Consider the following 21,365-nt stretch of genomic DNA (forward strand, 5'->3'; position numbering starts at 1 on the left):
ACTGAGAACTTCCACTATTTTTAAAGTCAATTGATAAGTGTTTCAATTTGCAAATATTTATTATATTTTATGCTACATATCTCAATGTCTTCTGTCTACCTTAAATTATCGGTAAAATTCCGATTCTTCCAGCTCAAAATCTATCTCCCAAGAGGTAGGAAACATCTGTACTTACATACATATGTTGCCCACCTAATCTCTTAACTTAATGTACTATAGAAATCTTAATTTTTTCACAAGAGACTACATAATTATCTATCTATCGTTTGGAAACCAAGTTTTAGACTTGAAAAATCAGTATTCCTATTGATACTATCTACAAATTTACAACAATTACCATACAAATTCTTTCTTGACAATTAGCTTTTCTTACACAAAGAGAAATTATCTGAAAATATGTTTATTATTATTATTTCAACCGTTAACCGTCCACTGCCTGCCTGCCTTCCCCATAAGATTAATTTTACGTTTTAGTTGTCACGCTTGGCAGGCGGGTTGGCAACGGCAGTTAGGCTTTGAAAATGGTTTATAAGGACCAAGGACGCTGCTGCTCATTCCTTACCCTCCCTTAGTCGCCTCTTACGACACCCACGGGAAAAGAAAGCCTATTCTATGCCAAGACCAATACTACAATGTAAATATATGTATACTGAAAAAGAATTTTGTAAGTCGCTTTATACTTTTATATTAAGACGAAGTTCTGAGTTAAGAAACATAAAAAAATATGTGACCGAATTGACAACCTTCTCTTTTTTTTGGAAGTTGGTTGAAAAGACTAAAGATTCTATCTTTGGTCCTAGAAGATTAGTCAAATAATGCTTTGTACCTATATAAGTTTTATTTAAGTATAAGTTGATTTTGCATTATATAATAGTTACTAGCAGCCCAGTCCGGCTTTGTACTTTCAAGTAGGTAATGCGTTCAATAACTAGCAATTTATTTATTTATCTATAATTTATTTATTTAAATCTCATTAATTTATTTCTAAATCTTACTAATCTTATCTTGCTTATGGAATAAAATAGAAACTGGACGATAAAACGAAAGACATTTAAGAAAAATCGAGGTTAGGGTTTTGAAATATTTGTCTATTGGTATGTTTGTATCGGGATCGCTAATGCTGCACAAACTAGTGCACAAGATTAGATGTACTTTTCAAAACTGTATTCCTGAAGGTCTAGCTTAAAATCTGGTATAGGTTTTATCTTCAAACACCATCTAGAAGTGGCCAATTTCATTGGTTTTATTCCTTCTAAAATCTATGCGTGCAAAGCAACGAACAAAATACTAAGAAAAGTATAAACTTATTTAATAAACTGGTAAAAGATGAAAGATCATAGATGTTTGTCTGTAATCTTACCTAAAATTGTAAAGATTAAAAATATCTGTACCATAAAGCGCTTAGATCAAAAGCAAACAGCCTAGAGGTTGGCTTTTAGATTCAAATAACTGTTTATTCAGCAGGTTTTTTTCCCATACCCTTTTTAAATGTAAATAGGCTTACCTAACCGGGTTGATCTGTCATTGATGATTCTTTACCTATCTATTGATCTGAATTTTTATAGCATCAAAATGTTTCACTTTTCGCTGACTGTATTTCGATATAATTCGGTTGTGGGGTTGCTGTCGCAATTTTATTTTTTTGCTAACTATTTTTGGTCTACTATAGAATTTATATTTATTTCAATATTAATATGAGGAAAACCCAGCAAAAATTCCTTTATAACCCCTGTTTTAAATTAATAAAGTAATAAATTAATAGAGCATTTGTTTATATAGTTAGTACCAATACTAATAAGAAAAAATTCCTAATCTTCATAGCAAACAGGGTTGCCAGATGCCAATTTTGATTTTCACCTAAACGTTATTAATTTTTTTTTTCTAAATCAACACGATTTACAGGACTTTTACACTGTTACAACTTGTATAATTTTTCATTACATTTTACCAAATGCAACAAAGAGGATGACGAAAAAAGGCAAATCCTTTGTTTTTTTTCTCCTTATCTTTTATTATATAATCTTCATTATCGTATTTTACTTCACTATATACCTCTACAGACTTTACAATTATTAAAACCACTACTAAAAATAAAATAAAAAATAAAAAAATTACTGCAAGTCCATTTTACTCTTCTTCAAAATTTAACGTATATTAATTTTTTACCCAAAATTATAAAAAAATACCCAGTCTGGCAGTGACGTAACTATAAAAGCGAGTAAATTGCTCGAACCCTTTACCTAAGGAGACGGCCTGGCCTAAAATAAAACTACAACATCGCTTTTTAGGTAAAGGCCCCATTCAATAAATTTACTATGAGCCTCGGGTAAAATAATTACGCCGTTGTAATTAGATAAATAGGTTGCTTCTTGCATATGTAAAAAACTCAGACAATTGAGTGAAAATTAGTAAGACGAATAATAATTTATTAAAATTAATATATAATTAACATACGTAGGAATAATATTATTCTTTGTGAATTCGTACCTAAATATTTGAATTTGTTGTAAGAAATTAATATTTTACGAACGCATCCAACGTTTGACACTTTTGACAGTTCACGCCAAAGAAAACAGCTGTTTGTTTTTAATTCTGTTAGAGTTCCCTGATAACCTAAATACGTCGGGATTTTTGAGCGAAAAACGAGTAAACTGGACTATTCTTGTGTAGAGTGTCAATGACAATTGAATGAAATCACAGTGGGTCTCATTATTTACTAAGCTTCTTCAAGCTTTCGATATAATCAAGTGTTTATTAATTGAGTGGTTAGAACCGGTATTTTTTGTGGAGTACCGCGTGTGTTTATTTCTTAAATATCTAATTTAAATTCATATAATTCTATTCGTATTCAAATTTTTTGTGTTTCTAATAATATTAATTAAAATAAATAGTTTGTAAGGCTTTTATTACGTTTTGTTTTTAAGTTGTGTTATGATAGGATTTCTGAAAAAATTTATAACAATTCCCAATAAAAATAAAGTCATTAAATTACTTGAACTATATCGATTTAAAAGTCGAAATAATTTGATAATGGCCAGTGAAAATTCCAAAATTAATTCTGATCTCGACTCTCCACCCATAAAGAAAATTAAATTAAACCATGATGCAGAGAGTAATGTAGAGAAAACCAGGACTGTGGCGACAATGTGTGGTGCCTGGAGGCCTGAAGAAGAGGATGGTGGGTTAATATTAGTGTTCAAAATGAGGCAACCATGTTTGAGTCCTGATCCAACGAAGGAGTGTGATTTTCCGGAGAATATTGAAGATTTCTGGGAGGCCAGCTTCATGAGCAGCAGCAATGAACAGGTAAGTGATTAAATTAATTTAATAGTGCAGTCAAAGATTTCATTCTAAAAGAGTAATATAATTTTATAAAATACTGTTGTTTTTCTTTTGTAAAACGATGAGCGCCATCTATGATTTATCATTTAAACTAATTTGTCAAGCAGCAATGCTTTACACAAAGACAAAAGCAAAAGTGCTACTAAATCACTTATTTCATTAGCACTTCTGATTTTATCTTTGAAAATATAGTTTACTATTTTTTTTTTTTTTAAATATTTGGATTTAAAGGATTCCAAAATTTTTAATAAAGTTTAGAAATTACAATATTAAATTCTTTGATAACGAAACTAGTTTCCGCGCCATCTGTCGAGTTTAACTAATAACATTGTATTAACTCTAAGCAGATGTTTCTGTGTTTTTGGTTATATGCAACTTAGTTAAATTTATTTTAATTGCACAAACTTCTTAAAGAGGGCGCTGTGTGTATTTTTATTTATAATCCTTTGTATTTAAATTGAACGGACATTGTTTACTTTGTAATAAAACGAAAATACGCAGTTTATTATGTTTATTCGTACTGATAGCCTACATCTGACCATTTTACCACGATGAGAAGTGATAGTTAGTAACGATGACTAGGAACCCTATTGCCAACAATATGACCTTTCAGATCGACTTCACGCCTTTCTCTCTGGAAACTATCGTGGTTAATTTTTGATGAATTTGTCACGATGATATGTCACTGGTCATCTCTCTCATTCTCATTGGTATATACTGGCGGGACATTAGAGATATAATAAAGTATAGTCGCCTTTGGGTTCGTCAAGATCAAGTCTTATCAAGCATCAAGTTCATCAAGATTAACTATGACGATTGGGGGAAGGGGTTGTTAGTGATGCCGACTGCCGGTCCCATTGTTAGCAGTATTTCCTGTCAAGTCGACCTCCAAGTGGTTCTCCCTTTTAACCATCGAGCCGAATTCCAAGTATATTCATCACGATGGACTAACTAAACTACATTTTCATTCTCGTCTATTATCCTTTACTGGTGCTCCGCCAGCGTATACCCCCCCTCTCTCCCTATCATAGGATATATACCAGCGTATTTCCTATGATGGGGGGGGGGGGGAAGAATTGTTATTAATTTAATTAAATACTAACAGCCCTATTGATTACCATACCCTATTAGTTCGACCTCCACGCGGTTACTCTTGGAAACTATCAGTTTCTTTCTGTTGAATTCTTTACGATGGGCCAACTGATCTGCTTTCATCCTCACCTATCATCCATAATTAGTGCCGCGCCAGCGTATACCGACAACGCAGGCGGGGTCACCATTCCATTCATCAATAAAAAAAAAACACGATAAATTTCCAGGGGAAACCTCGAGGAGGTCGCTCTGGCAGGGTGTCTTGCTAATAATGGGGTTGTTAGTATCCCTTAATTAATAATCCCTTCTTTCCCTCCTGTTAAAGGTGTTGGACCACTGGTTGTTCCTTACACTGTGGTATAATATTAGGTATTTCTATAGCTATGTAGAATAATGGTAAAAGCCCGCTGTGTATTCACTATTTCCATCTATTTCTCGATACACCGCTGTGTTATAATGGTACACTGTACACTATTCACCTAATTGATAAAGTGCCTACATACTTAGTCTGTACAAAATATTGTATTTGGCTCTGTCATACATAAATATGTAATTATTTAATCTATAATTAATTTAATGAAATTGTTATTATTAATTTAAATAATTATGTTGTAAAAATAAAGAAGGATTATTTATTTACTGTTTTCTTCCGCTATTTCGTACGTGCAGATTCCCGAAGTAGGAAAAACAATGAAATAGATTACTTCTAGCTATGGCGTATCAAATTAAAACTTACACCAGTTTTTAATTTAGATGTTAAATTACACCAAATTTCATTTGATTGATTGGTCGAGACGTTAAGACGCTATGTGGTAACAAATAAATTCATTTTCACTTTTATAAACACAATTGATCACGTTGTGTGCGGAAACTAAAATACTTAATTGTAGTTTACATAGCCAAATAATATTTCATATCCTATGTAAACCATTAAAATTACCAATTTCCCTTATTTAAGTTTACAAAGGTTGGTTTAATTTCTGAGGCTGTCCTTTGATTAACCGATGTTTAATAATAAAGGGTCTCGTATAGACGACAGAACACAATTGGGGCCCGTTAATTCAGTTTTAATAAAACATAAGCCGGAGGCGAAGGGCACACTCGTGTGCTTTGGTCTGTTGATTTTGGATATGTTAAGCATTTTATCAAGAATGCACGGGTAGTTTGGGCGTAAAACACGTGAATCGATTCACATTATTTGTAATATGAAGTTATTGTAGGTAATTGTTACACAAAGGGCCCAACAGGGTTCAATATTATGTTAGGTCAAGATAATTAAGCTAATGATTTAGATGTTCCGTACCAAGAAAGCTTAGAATTAAATCTTCCAAAGTTTTGCCCTTACAATATAAAACGGTTTAAACCTACAAACATTTTAAAGGTCGGCAAAGCACAAGCAACTTCCCTCGTATTGCAGGTGCGTATAGACGAAGGTAATCACTTTCTATCAGGAGGACCGTCTGCTCGAGTCTAAAAATTAAATAATAACAACCCTATAATAAAACAACAAACAATAAAAAAAATACAGTGTAGTTTTTTAACAGTTTTGAAAACTAATACTTTCAAACAAAAATAAACACATTACATTTTAACCACGTGTTACAAAACGTGCGTGAACAAAATTGCAGGCGGAGTTAGATGGCTAATATGGAAGGTCGGGGGAAAAGGAATTTTTAGTGATGAAGACTGAGAATCCCATTGTTAGCAATATACTCAACCAGGTCGACCTCCTTGCAGTTCCCCCTGGAAACTATCATGGTTAATTCCTGATGAATTCATCATGATGGGCTAACTGGCCTGTTTTCATTGTCATCTATCACCCTTCACTGGTGCTCCGCCAGCGTATCCCGTTAGCGTAGGCGGGGTTACCATACCATTTTCACCTATCAAAAAAAATATAAAAGGTTGTGGAACTTCTGGTAGTAATAGTGATAATCAACCTTCTAGTTTTGGCAGATATTAACAGTAGAGGAATGAAACAAAATAATTTTAAACGGATACGAATCGCAAGATTCTTCCTAGTTCAGTGAAATATTAACATTTTTAAGCCGTTTTTTGTTGATATCTGTTAAACAAAAGTAAAATGTTAAATTCCTTTTGTTTCGCTTTTAATTTTGGGCTCTTTTTTTGAAAGAGGTTTTTGGTTGAGCTAAGGATAAAAAGTCTAATAATAACATAATCGCGTTTGTATCACTTAATAGCACTTTTGACATTTGTTCAAATTACCAACTCGTAATGTAATTTCGGCTATCAAGACCTCTAAAAGGGACCCAAAGGCGGCTTAGCACATTCATAATAGATGGGACCGCAAAAGCCAGACGAATTTGTGATTCGCTGAATTTCAAATTAATCAGGATTTGTCTACATAGTACATAATATCTGGTAGCATTGAATCGGACCGTTCCATTAATATTTGCTGTAATTTCAGCTTTTGTAAATCAAGGCTTTTAATAGGTAAGTAAATTGTTGCTTATTAATATAATTTTGTAGATGCTATTCATATTATATTCCGTTTCAAAAATAACTAAGCTTCGATAAAATTAGAAACACTCTCTGAATAAAATAAGAAAAAAAAAAAAATCGAAACATTCAATGTTTCGATTCGATTCAAATTGATTTTTTCTTTATCCTATTCTGTATTTATTCATTTCAACCATTATCTGTCCATTGCTGGGCATAAGCCTCCCCCATAGACTGCCATAAAGAACGGTCCTGAGCCACCTGCATCTACTGACTCCCTGCTTTCAGGTCGTCACTCCATCTAGTGGGGGGTCGTCCTACACTGCATTTACCCGTACGTGGTCGCCACTAAAGAACCTTTCTTCCCCATCGGTTGACGGTTCTTCCTATTCTATATATTACATTATATTTGTATTATGCTGTGTAGTCTCGGCATAGAATTGGCCACACCTTTCTTTTTCGTGGGTGCCTCTCTTTTTCACATTTATAATATTTTTTTAATGAATGATAATGAAATGATATCCCTGCCTGCACTACCGGTATAAGCTGGCGGGACGCCAGTGAAGGATGATAGATGAGGATGAAAAGGCCGATCAATTAGCCCATCGTGACGAATACACCTGGACTTTAGCACAGTGGTTTCCAGGGGGATCACGTGGATTTCGACTTGATAGGGTATATTATTAGCAATAAAACTGGTTCCTCCCCCCTTATCCCTCCTTAAATTTATAATATTAGTAAGGATAATAACATAAATGCCAAAGTTCGGAACGGTGGTTGAATGTTTGGTACCCTTTCACGCAAAAACTACTAAACGGATTTGAATGAAATTTGGTACACGGATAAGTTATATCCTAATTTAGTATATTAGATACTTTATGTACTTTTTTTTATATAACTTAGAATGGCAAACAAGCTAACGGTCCACCTGATGGAAAGTGGTAACCGTCGCCTATAGACATGAGCAGTACCATGGACATAACAGAGTATACTGTTTCGCCCGTGATACCCCCCATGCGTTGCCATTCCTGAGGACTCAGGTGTTATTCCTCTGTACCCAGTAAATTCACGCCATATCCCACCCTTCAAACCGAAACACAGCCATGTAAACACAACTGATTCACGGTTGAAACACAAATGGGACAGAGGTATCCAAGCAATCGACTTTTGTACAAAGTCTCTCTCTGGTACTTTGTTAACTTAATACATATTTTATTATATAGCACATAGACTCCATTGGAAATTTTAATGATACGCACAGCACTCCTCGTCACTAGCTAGAAGCGATCCCTCGATAAGATAGGTGGTTATCTCTCGAATTTCCTGTAAGGTAGTTTAATCTATAATTGATTAAATATCGATGAGTAATCCGCAAACAATAGTTTTCTTTGTACCGCCTAAACTTTCATCATAATTATTTCAGCCATTAACTGTTCACTGCTGAACATAAGCCTCCCAAGGCGCCTCTCATGCTTTGCTATTCCTGAGGACTAGGAGGAAAGGATTGTTAGTAATAGGGTTTAATTTTTCCATTACTAGCAATAGGCCTGTCAGGTTGACTTCCACGTGGCTCCCCCTGAAAATTATCGTGGTTAATTTAAGTAGAATTCATCACGATGAGTTAACTGAACTGTTTTCATCTTCACATTTCACCCCTCACTGGTGCCCCACCAGTGTATACCGATAGCGCAGACGGGGTTACCATTTCATTATCACCAATTGAAGATCTCCTGAGGACTATGGTATGCTTACTATTAAATGTGCGCTGGTAGAAGGGAAGGGCTGTAACAATAAATAAACATACTTAATTGGAGATTCACCAGTTTTTATTTCCTGCACAAAAGTATATATATTATGAAGCATTAAGCTCGCCATTTGTACAAAATTTTATTGTGCAATAAAGAATAAATAAATAAATAAATAAATATTATTGTTATTTCTTTTTATTTAAGAGTTTCCTCTTGTCGGTGCAACCAATTCATGCATCTTCCTCCAGCCAGCTCTATCCCAGGCCATGTATAGGTGTTATATTTTAATATATTACGTTCTTTCAGTCAATCTTGAGAACCAGAAAGGAGAAGGTATCTATAGGGTTTGTATATAAAGCATAACATATATGGTGCAAAAATAGTACTATAAATTATTAGTAGTTATATAGTTAAAAATAGAGTATAAATAAATATTTTAGTAATTTTTATATATTAGTATAGATAATAAATTGAAGTTTAGGTAGCGATAACTTAATGCTGATCTCTGACTTAATTTTTAGATTTCTATCGTCGTCATTAATCTTCTTGGTGTTAATGTAAGTTCTTAAGTTTCAAAACATAGTACTCACTTAATCGCCCGCAAGTATAGTAAAAACTTCGATGTCCCGAATGAAAATTCCACAATTTCCTTTAATCACACATTAAAAAGTAATATTGGAATATCTACCATCACTGTGAGACATTGTCGGAAAGACAATAAGGGGATTTTGTCGAAGTAATTTTAAAGAATTTACCAGAGTTTCGCGGAGGGCACGCCGGATATTTCTTGCGTCATTTTGTGTAGGGAAGTTGGAACAAGAATTCACCTTTGTCATAACGTTTTCCCTCGGCCGCGTGTTTTAAATACTATTGTTTTAGATTAAGTGACATTCTTCTATCGGATACTGGAAAGATATTTCGTCATAATAAAGTTCTTATTGTGGCTCTAGTCAATATGCCTGTATTGGTGTTTGATGTTTTATTATTATTGAGTGGCTACATTTTGAAGATTCGAGATTCTTCTGTACTTTTTTTTAAGTTATGCAATATTTTCTCTGCAATAATTCTGAACCAATATTGATTTTGTTTTTGCTTTCGAGGGGTTTACGTGTTGGTATTATAAGTATATTTAAATGAATTATTTATTTATTTACGTCTTTATTACACCAAAAACATAAAAATAAACAATGACATATAAACAATTCAACTATAATACAATTATTAATGCATTGTTCTCACTCTATGAAGGTTTATTTTTATATTAATAGATTATTGCCCGCTATTCGTCTGCGTGGAGTAGTAGGAAAACAAATGATATAGATAAATTCTAGTTGACTTACTTCGTAGACACACCATTTATATGCACGAAGTGCTTTGCGTCTTCCTTCATCATGCGTACGGTTTAGGAGTGGAATTCTCTTTCTGTTTAAGTTTTACCATCTAAATATAGATAGATAGATAGATACTTTTTATTGTTTCGTCCAAAAGATTACAATAGTAAACTTATTATAAATATAAATAATTACAAGAAATAATCACAATGAGAAAACAATGGGCGACCTTATCGCTAAGAGCGATCTCTTCCAGGCAACCTTTGGATGGAGAGGAGTAATTATAAACAATACAAATATAATTCCATCAATTTAAGGCAAATGTGAATAGGCTATTCATGGGCTCGCGAGCTCCATCCATGTGGTCTAACCACATCATCGCTTTCCATCAGGTGAGATCGTGATCAATCGCGGGACTCTTCTAGCAAAATAAAAAATGGCGTATCAAGACGAAACATAGTACAGTTTTTAAGTTAGACCTTCAGATATACAATAATGAAAACCGTATTCAATTTGATGCAGTTGTTTTTGCGTGATACCGTAACAAATATATAAACAGACAAAATCTGTAAAAAAATATTTTTTACTATTAAAACTAAAAGTTTCTTAAACGTCTTCCATGTACAGACATCGTCTATTTAAACTTTGTTAAATTAGTGAAAATTTGTGAGATTTTGTAATCAATATAAAGTTGGTAACAATTACCTAAAATATGACGAACCGGGGACGTAATCCGAAACGCGTACTAATTTAAATAATTTCCATGAAGTTATGCGCAGGGACCGAATGCCTAGGATACTTTAGCCCCGAGGATAGATCTTTATCTTTCTCTTATAAGTATTTATTTATTTAAAGGAACACCAACAGCATATTGCATTATAACATATATAACAAACATTAAATATAATACAATATTAATACACATGCCTATTTTACTTTAAAGTAATCAAAAAGCCAAAGCATTATCGTCCGAGTGCTAGAATATTTTTATTTTTTTTTTGCCAGTATTTATCACGTTTGGCTGATGGGTTGATAACCGCAGTTATTTTGGTGATATTTTAAGAGAGGCGCTGCTCTCCATTCCTCGAACATATGAATCTTAAAATAAACATGTGTATTGTTTTATTATGTATCTTGATAAAACGTGAAACCTGATAAACGACAATTAAGCAATTCCAAAATGAATTCAAAGTTTAACCAATGAAATTCGATTAAAAACTAATTATTTTGATAAGGCCTCATTTTGACAGCGTTGAATGTGATTATAAATCAATAAATTATTTACATGTGTAATAAATATAAATTAAATCTGGTAAAAAAAACTGAAGTTAATTGAGTGCATATTTTTTGATATGCTTTTATAAATTTCCGACTCTGCTTAGAGTCTCGTAATAATGTGTCACCAAATTATTAAGTAATTATATTTTAAATTTAAATTTTTTTAATTATATTGTATGTATAAATGATATCACAACTTTGGAGTAACTCACGAACCACTATATCTATATTTATTGTGGTAAAGTTTGGCCCGTTTCAAGTTGAATTAGGCATGTCAACTGTCAACCAGTCGCACTGTCAGCGAAACAGGTGTTACGTCTTTGTGGCAGAAATGACCTACATCTGGTGCATTACTGTTTATACCTATTAATTCTTTATGTTTGATTAAATCATTTTGAATACAACTTTTTTGAACAAAATACTTTTTTTGAATATTGAAACTTGTTTTATTACATCTATAGACGGATACAAGGTGTAATATTTATCTTTTTAATAAAGGCAAGATTTACAAAGGAGGTCGAGTTCTTAATTGGCCTCATTTGTAGGGGCCAGGACTGCCTCATTTAACAGTTAGGTCGTCCCAGCTCATTAATATTGCCTCCGCAAGGAATTAAGGAATCTGGTGGTATTTTTTAACCTGTCGACTTTACATTCCGTTTTTGGTGAGTTGCCAAATGTCTGCAAAAAGTGTAAGTGCGGTCACATGCTGTTTTGCATCTGAAGATGTTACTCTCAATCTCAGATACTAAGACAGACGTATCTGAAACTCAGTATGTTTTTAAAATTTCATTACTTCAGTTAAAGTTGTAAAACTATTACACAAATAAGTATTCAATCGATACGGTAATTGTTATGTAGTATGAGTTTTTTTTTTTTATTTTGGCTATGACGTCGTTGAGCCTTGAGTAAGTAATGTTCACTAAAATGTCTAGACAGGTGGGGGCGTGGTGGGTTGGGTTATTGAGTTCCCTAAAATATGGTTGAGCGCAATAAGGACTAGCTAATCTGTCATACTCGTGAACTGGTGCTGCCTATAAGGACTGGTTTGCTCTGACCACTACAACTGAGTTATTTTATTGTTTTGTATTAATTATGTACTATATATATTTTAAACTTGATTTGATCTGACATTGCTTAGTAGTTTTTATGCACACAAATTCATTATTTATATAATTAAACTTTATGAACAAAAATAACAACTGAGTTTCTTGTTCGTTCTTTTTGGCTCAAATTGCGTTCCGAATGGGGGCGGTTATGAAAAAATTACTATTAAAAAAAATCTAAGTTTACTTCAATAAAAATCTTTCTTTCTTTCAATTAAAAATGTTCATTTACATTTATTCTGTACCTTATAAGCTTTAGGTGTGGGCTCCCTCATACACAAGCTCTTAGCAAGTTGTGGGACTGCTTTCTAAAACCCCAATACAGGTTTTTAACATGCAGTTCTTCAAAATATCAAAAGCTAAGACAGACTAGGCATCTGAGCCATTATCTTCAAATGCCCTAGTGCTAAGTTAAGTCACTGTTACCGTTTTATTAAAAAAAATACAAATAAAAATAAACCTACTCTTCAAGAATAAAAAATTCTTTTAGAATCATTTAAAAAGTAGTTTACATTGAGAATAGCCTTCAGCGTGTTTTTAAAAGGCGCTTTGTTTCTCACAAATGTGCTGAGATCGTTCAGGTAAGCGAAAAATCTTCGTTGCCCAGTCTCTCGGCCTTGTAATATTATTTTAGGCGGAGTGGCGGACTTGAAAAGGTAAAGGGGTAAAAATTACATGCCCAAATGAGCTTAAAGATTTTCAAATACGACGTCGACTTAAATTTATGGAACTTTTCCGGTGCGCTGCGATTTAGCGATTATTTAAATTGACCGATTCAAAAATCGAAAATGAACGAAAATTTGCAGTTTTAAAGTCGTTTGTGCTAACAATTTAATAGGACAAAATCGAAATCATCTCTTTGAAGGGAGTGTTGTTTCGATCTGTGTAATTGAATATTTTTCCTAATGAAGCTTGAAACAAAAATTTAGAGCTTTATTTACTATTAACTGTTTTTTTCTTTAAAATTTGTTGATTCAGTGTATGAAGTATTCTGTTTTAAATTAAGGTATAATTTAAAGTGGTAGATTTCTTTGAAATCATTAATTTAATCGTTAAATTAAGCATGATTAAGTAACAAGCATCTATCTTTACAATTGACGCTTATAATATTAGTATTTGATTGCTAGACATGCCTTGGTTGTATCTTATATTTAGTTTTTTCAGTCGTATATCAACGATACATTAGTTGATATAAGACAAATATTCTTTTTTATACCATCAAGGTGGCAAATAAGCATATATTCCTTTCAGTTTAATTTGTAGAACAATCCTTTATAAGTAAGCTGAAGAAAGTTAATAATTTAGATTTTATTTTGTATATCATTATCATTTCAGTTGTTAACTGTCCATTGCTGAATATAAGCCTACCCCGTGAGGGGAGTTTTGCCAGTAGTTGTCATGCTTGGCAGGCGGATTGCAAACCGCAGTTAGACTTTTAGATATGTTTTAAGAGGGACGCTGCTGCCAATTCCTCTTTCATCATCGTCATCATCACTCTGTATGTAATTTATTATTTGCTATTTTATACACTATTACATTAAGTTTTACGATTAAGGTTTCTTTTACCAAGTGTCTATTTACGAATATGTAGAAAAACTGTTATTGTGTCTTTTAACGTCTTCGTAGTTTTTTTAATATAATCCTGTCCTTTATTGTTATTTCTTAAAGAAACTGTAATAGGTACGTAGCTGGTGCAAACAAATGGAAATTTAGTATTCTCTCAGTGTACAGATTAAATTATAGTAGATTCTAATTTTTATATGATGAAAAATAACACAACAATATCAGTAAAGCGATTTAGGCTTTTGGAAATATCATTTCAAAATCCAGGACATTTATCTACGTCATAACTGCTTCGTTGAATATGCGATGTGCCGATCACCTGACATCCATCATCCGCCCGATCGCTGTCAGCCGCTAGCAATCTTCACAGATCTGCTTTAATCCGTACAGACTGTGCATTACGTCAATTTTGTATTGGTTTAGTTCTCTTATTCATCTATATTAAACGCTGTTATCTAAATTTCATCGATATGTCTAAATATCTGACTGAAATTGCCATAATTTGTCTGTCGAATAAGATTGATGTGATCCAGTTAATGCTTGTAAACTATCTCGTTAGTTTTGATCATCCATTCGGCTATTATTCGACGTAATGTCGATTTCATCTCAATTTGATTGCGTTTAAAGTCAGTCTGATAGTTGTACTGATATAGTTCTATATATATATATATATATATATATATATATATAATCTACCTTAAAATCCAGGTATTGCAGAAAAAATAATAATGTAATGTATGTAATTCAGAAAATTGGATCGACTACATTGTATTGTTTCTGTACGTATAAGCTTGGAGTTGGGCTTTGAAATTGCAATAAATAAAAACGCTACGAGAGTGGAACCCAAATTCTTTGCATTCTCAACATTAAACAGGCCTATCGAATACTTCTAATTTTATGTCTTCAGATTAACAATTTAGTAGCTCTCCAGCTACGAATATTTTTGTTTTGTTGGTGTATTGAAATCATTAAATTAGGTTGCTCTTTAGTCTAAAAAGTCTAGTTTTAAATTTTTTTTTTATACCACTGAGTTGGCGAATAAGTATATGGCCGACCTGATGGTAAGCTGTTACCGCGGCCTATGAACGTCTGTAATTTGTAATAATAATAATAAAAAGGTTATTAAGCGCGTTCTGCTGACCATGAAAAAACCTCTTTACCCCATTTTTTAAGAAGTATTACATATTCCTCATGAAATATGTGCGTGTACTACAAAATGACTAACCCGCAGTCAATATAATATCTAGTAGGCTCGGGCATTAATATTAATGCCGTTAGTGTTCCGAATCCTACCGTTTCAATCCCTGGGGTGCTATAAAGATGGAAAAACTTGCCGTGCCGACTTGCACGGCCCATGATTTACTAAAAGATAGGCATTTATATTAAGGTTTTTACGTTGTTTGTATCCGTAATTAGGTTGTGATGAGTGATTCGTAACTGTTCCAGACTGTTTTCACGCTAAGTCCTTTATGGAATAGGCGATCCGAGGCTTTTAGGTTTCTATCTCTTTATTAATTTTAATTTCTACGAATACTTCAAGTTTCATGGGCTTATGTATCTACATTGGTTTCGGAGAATGATCCTTTCCTCACACATGCTTAGATTATATAGATAAAGTGTCTCCATACAAATGTTTCGAGAAAATCGGGTCAACTTTTCAATACATCTTTTTCGTAATAATTAGTTATGAGTGATTCCTTTATAACTTCTATATTTATTTTGTTTTATAATTTCTGCGATTTTTTAATACATAAACACTATATTTTATTTATTAAACAATACGTCAAAATACATTTTATGTGTAAGTATATAGAGCATTGACAAAAAAGTTAGTTAATTTGATAATTAGCTGACAAAAAGTTGACCCGTTTTTGAGACTTAATGCTCTATCTGCACATGCTATATATCTAGAGCACATGGTATATTTTATATTTCAAAGTCTGCACCTTTTTCGGGACTTATACTTTCATTTTGCATATTATCATCATCCTATCAGCCGTTAACTGTTCATTACTGAACATGAGTCTTCCCCATATGGGGGGTTTTGCCAATAGTTGCAATGCTTGGCAGGCCAGTTGAGAACTGCAGTTAGGCTTTGAAGATGTTGTATTATTTAATAATAACTGTATTAAATAAGTAATACAATATCTTCAATATAATATATATTAATTAATTATATTATTTAATATTCTTTTGACATGTCTAAACGAATGTGGCATACTCAGGTAAATCAGAATACAAGCTGGATGTCCAATATATTGTTCATAATTTTAGAAAATTTCATATTATCTTATTTCTTTTACTTAATAAATATTATTGCATAGAATGAAAAATGCACATTAAAAGGAGACTTCGTTTATTAAACAACATTTTCGAGTTGTAATTTTCATAAAACTTTAACAAAGTCCAATTTGCTTGCAAATTTGCTCAACTTTTGCAGACCTTTCTCGCTAAGCGAACTTAGTCTTGTGGAATTTTAATTATTTATTATATCCAGACTTGTAAGTGATCTATCAATGTCACTAGTCTAACATCTTAAAGATTTTCGTCATGGTCTTTAATGTGTATTCTTTGTACGATGAAATTTAATTTGCTTACAGAAATTAGTTCTTCATTTTCCTGAACTATTAACTGAATTCTTATATTAAATTGAGTTATTGAATTAATAGTAAATAATTGTAGCATGTTATTTATTTTCTACATAATCCTAGCTGCTCTATCCGTAGACACTCATTACCTTTGTCTCGGTGTTATTTTTAAAAAGAATTCAATTCTTAATTCAAACTTTGTATTTTAAATTAACAAACATTGAAGCAGATATACGGATGCGAAGATTAAAATTTGCTCACACTTTATTAAGTTAAAGTCTTAGCAAGACACGCTCAATGTTGCTTAAACGGAGTTGTCTTTGGCGAATACTCTGTTACGAGATACGACAGGTGCAAAATGAAATATAAAACGTAATGAACTCCCTGTAGATATTTATACAGAGTACATAAAATTAATATTCAATGGACAATTAAAACGTTCTTCGCGTAAACAAGTTTACGAGAATATCAATTGTAATTTATGCATTGTTGCCCGCCGCTGCTGTTAGATGATTCGGAAACGAGGCGGGCTCTTTTAGGTTCAGGGGTCCCCGTAATTGTAAAGCCTGTGAAAATATATTGTATAATTTTACAATATAAGAAACGAGAATTGATGAAATCCAAAAAGAATTAATAGACTACAACAATCCTGAAATTTATTCAACTTCAGAAACTTTATGGAAATCTGTGAAAATAACAAGAATAAGAATTAGTCTTTATTCTTATGGTACGAATCATAGAAACATTGCTGTTGTAACAGCACTGTATGTCTCAAAATATAACGAGAATAAAAATCACCCAAATTTCTCCAAGCCCATTTCACTTTACTCCAAACATTTCTACAGGAATTTAATTTCTACAAAATTTCGCGAACAGAAAAATTTTTACTCAAATTGCGAAAAAGTACCCAAACTGGCAACGCCGCCTTCCATAGGCCTTTGAAATACCAGGGACGTGTCACGTGCGCGCCGATCCTGAAGAAACCTCTTTATCCCTTTTTATTCATGTCATCACAAGATCTACAAAGACCAAACGAACCTCGTCAATTACTTTGTATATGTCGCAGGGGAATAAGAATGTCAGGTATTTTATTAAATACCTACGGATATCATAAAGTAATGATGATGATGACATATACATACATGCGCGTATATGTTTGTCGCTTTACTTGAGTTTTAGTTCTTTATTCTTTCCATATAAGTTTTCCTTTCTCATTTTTCTACATTTAATTTCGTGATATGAAGCATCATTGAAAATATGGTAGCTACAGTTATTGTTGGTTCAGGAATTAGGATGACATGTAATTGATTTACTTCATTTACTATTTTTTTTCAATATAAATCAATAAAATCACATCTCTCGTCTTAAGGAGAGATATGATTTAAAACGAAACACAGTCGATCTCATTCAGTTCAAAGTTCATGACCCCGTTATTCTATTCTTCTTTTGTCATATAATTTGACTTTTTTAGCGAGAACAAATAATAAAATTAAGATTAGAAATTATCTCGCCTTAGAATCGAACTCACTGAATCAAATAATCTAAAGTAAAAGAATAATGCTGTGTGCTTTGGACATAGAATGGGCTATCCCTTTTTTACCGTTGGTATCGTAAGAGGCGGCTAAGGATATTTAATGTTCTAGGGATGGGAAGCAGCGCCCCTCTTTAAACAACACCAAAGTCTAACTGCGGTTGCCAACCCGCGTGCTAAGAGTGGCAATTATTAGCAAAACCTGCAATACCTCTGGTATTGCCGCTGTTCATCGGCTACGGTAACCATTTACCATCTGGTGGGCCGTATGCTTGTTTGCCACCTCAGTAGTATAAAAAAAAACACAGAAGAGACATATGTTCAGCAATGCCGTATGGTCCCGGCATAGAATAGGTCACCCTTTCCTTTCCCGTGGGTGTCGTATTTGGCGACTTAGGTAACTTAATGGTTGAAGCACCACCAATCAAAAATCACCAAAGCCTAACTGCCAAAATTGTCAATCCATTTGCTAAGTGTGGCAACTTTTGGCAAAACTCTGTAATAAGGGGAGGCCTATATTCAGTAATGGGCAGTTAACATCTGATATGGTAAGTAATAAATTATAATAGAATATCACAGTGTTTGTTATTTCATGGTTTGGTTTTGGTTATTTAACAAAATTCGTAATATCCTAAATTCCCTGCGACATAGCTACGGTGTAGGTAGTTATGTACGTCGCAAAGTTCGCTACGGCCCACTAATGAGGGACCTCTGACATTTCTTTTCGGCTGCCTTCTAATTATGGAGGGAACAAAGACCCTGTAAATTAATACGAGGTCGACCTAACTGAATTCGTGTTAATGCAACAAATCACAAAATTTATTGCGCGCATCGCGTACATTTTAGCCAGTTGTGGAGTAAAAAAAGGGTAGGTAATAATTTACAGGTGTACTATAAACGTTTTACCGATCTTTATAAATGGGGTGCCGTGAATTCAATTCGATTGTGGGAAGTCTTATACTCATTAACTGTCATATTCATAATTAAGATTGTGTTGCATAAAAAAAACTTCTTCAATTGTGGTAAAACCAGTAATTTTCATTTAAATCTATATAGCTGAACTGATTTCGATAAAATTTCTACGGACTAATCTGTAAGTATATCCTTTCAGATAAAAAAAAATTAAATCGGTATATAACTGACGGAGTTAGTAACAAACATAAAAATACGACCGAATTCACAACCCCCTTTTTTTTTAAGTCTTTTGAAAAGTAATACTGTCTAGAAATGTATTAACACATTTTAAAAACCTGTTTTAACTTTCCTTCAAATTGTTACTTTAAAAGTTAATTTAGCTTAAAAGAAAATGACCAAACATTTTAACAGGTGAAATAGGTTTATTAGTCTTTTTTTATCTTTTTTATTTAGAGGCTTTTATCCTATAAGGATATGTCAGCCTCATCATACCCTAATTTTTGTTTATTAGTCTTTTGTTTCGTAAAAAAAAGTACAAGTTGCAAGCGCTGAAAACTAAATACGGAACCAACACGGGACGAACTCCTGTTGAAATAATTATTAAAATCGATCCAAAATTTACGTCGCAACGTTACGTGTCATAGCCCACAAACAATATAAGAAATTATGCTAGAAGTTTCTTAAAGATATGACGCGCTTCCTTTTCATACATATAGTATGAGATATTTCATTGTATCCCACACACAGACAGTGTATTCTGTGATATCTGGAGCGCAGTTTATGCTTATAGTTATTTTAGGCTGTCAGCTTTTTTGTCATTTTGTTTAAAAAAAATATTTTGTATAGTCTGCCTGTAACTATGTGACTTCTCTTTTCATTTAACAGTTTCCTCTTGTTGGTGCATTCTCTTCAGCACTATTTCAGGCCATATCTTTGACCTCTCTATACGACATGACACCTAGTGTTTCCTTTATCTGTCCCATTTAGTTATTTCTTGGTCTATGACTAATATGTATTTATTTATAAATATATTAGGATTTACGATATCGTCCACGTGACGGGGGTATGTTCACTGACTGGGATAAAAGTAGCTTATTTCCTATCTCCATTTATTTATTTATTCATTCATTAGTACAAATATGTGTACATGGTGGACTTAATGCTAAAAGCATTTTCTCCCAGTCAACCATAGGGAAGTGTCAGAATACTCGAACGCGGTACTACTAATTATTGATATATATACATACTAAAATTACATATATAAACGAATAAATATATATGAATAACAAATATACTTACACGTATATGACATATACTATTATAGTATATGTATACCAAATCTCGTAGTTGTAGGGGGAAAGGTAATGATAGTAATGGGGTGTAACTATCCTATTGTAAGCAATACAGGATATATTACTTACAGGGCGACCTCCAAGTGATTCCCTTTTTAATCCATGGTGGTTAATTATTGTAAAATTCGTCACGATGGGCTATCTGACACTTTCATCTTCACCTATCATCTCTCACTAGTGCCCTGTCAGCGTAGACTGCCAGCACAGGCGGTGTTACTATTCCATTATCATTCATTAATATAAATCGCATAGTGCTCCTTCTTGCTGCTGTGAAACAAGCACCCGAAGCACTATCAAAATAAATTACGCGTGCAAGACTTAAATAGCTACTAGAGATTTATGCTGTATCAAATCGCAGCTTAAGTCAATACTCATCTCCCAATCGCGAACTAAATAATTTTGGTAAAAAAAAAACACATAGTGCTTGTTTTATGATGCTAAGATATCTTCAGTGTTTAAAAATGGACAGAATTTTTATCGTGCCTGCGACTGTTTATAATTGCTCTTCTTCGTCCTAAGCCTGAAAGAAATTGCTTTTAGCGATAAGACCGGCCATTATTTTCTCAATGTGATCTTGTAATTTTTTTGTTTATTAAAAATTACTGCTGTAATCTTTTGCAGGGAATAATAAAGAGTATCTGTCTATCTATCTATCAAGTTCTGACCATTGCTTACGTCGACAGCGCAGCATATGCTTCGTTATCAATAAAATTTGAATTTTCGTGTTCATAGACGATTATGATAAACAGTTTGCACTTCATGTTGGCGTGGATTGATCGTTCGTCGGCCAAGTTCATTGCATATTTATTGGGACCGCTTAACTTGAAGCGATTCTAGATAGTATATTGGGCTATTGGTAAATTGAATTACCAGAAATATTGCACAGAAATCTTTCTTTGAATACCTCTAGACCACTTCTGTTTATGCTGCCAAGTGTATGTAATTTGTAGGGGCAGAAGGGACTTTTAGTAATAGAGTTTTTTAGTCCCATGATACTATCATGTCTCCACGTAGTTCCGCCTAGAAACCATCATGGTTAATTCATGTGTAATTTTTTTTATG

The 21,365-nt window shown here is 33.1% G+C and overlaps 1 protein-coding gene across 1 annotated transcript in view; it reads left to right on the forward strand.

Annotated features, from left to right (window-relative positions):
• Positions 1-2,621: 2,621 nt before the first annotated feature.
• Positions 2,622-21,365, forward strand: part of LOC113516693 (pseudouridylate synthase RPUSD2-like) — a 555,256-nt gene continuing 536,512 nt past the window's right edge. Inside the window, exon 1 of the mRNA XM_052901886.1 lies at positions 2,622-3,306. Coding sequence (XP_052757846.1) covers positions 2,932-3,306 — 375 coding nt within the window. The 5' untranslated portion in view covers positions 2,622-2,931. The remainder of the gene's footprint in view (positions 3,307-21,365) is intronic.

This window comes from Galleria mellonella, unplaced genomic scaffold (assembly GCF_026898425.1).
Source record: "Galleria mellonella isolate WM207_F2 unplaced genomic scaffold, CSIRO_AGI_GalMel_v1 utg83, whole genome shotgun sequence".
NCBI classification, from domain to species: domain Eukaryota; kingdom Metazoa; phylum Arthropoda; class Insecta; order Lepidoptera; family Pyralidae; genus Galleria; species Galleria mellonella.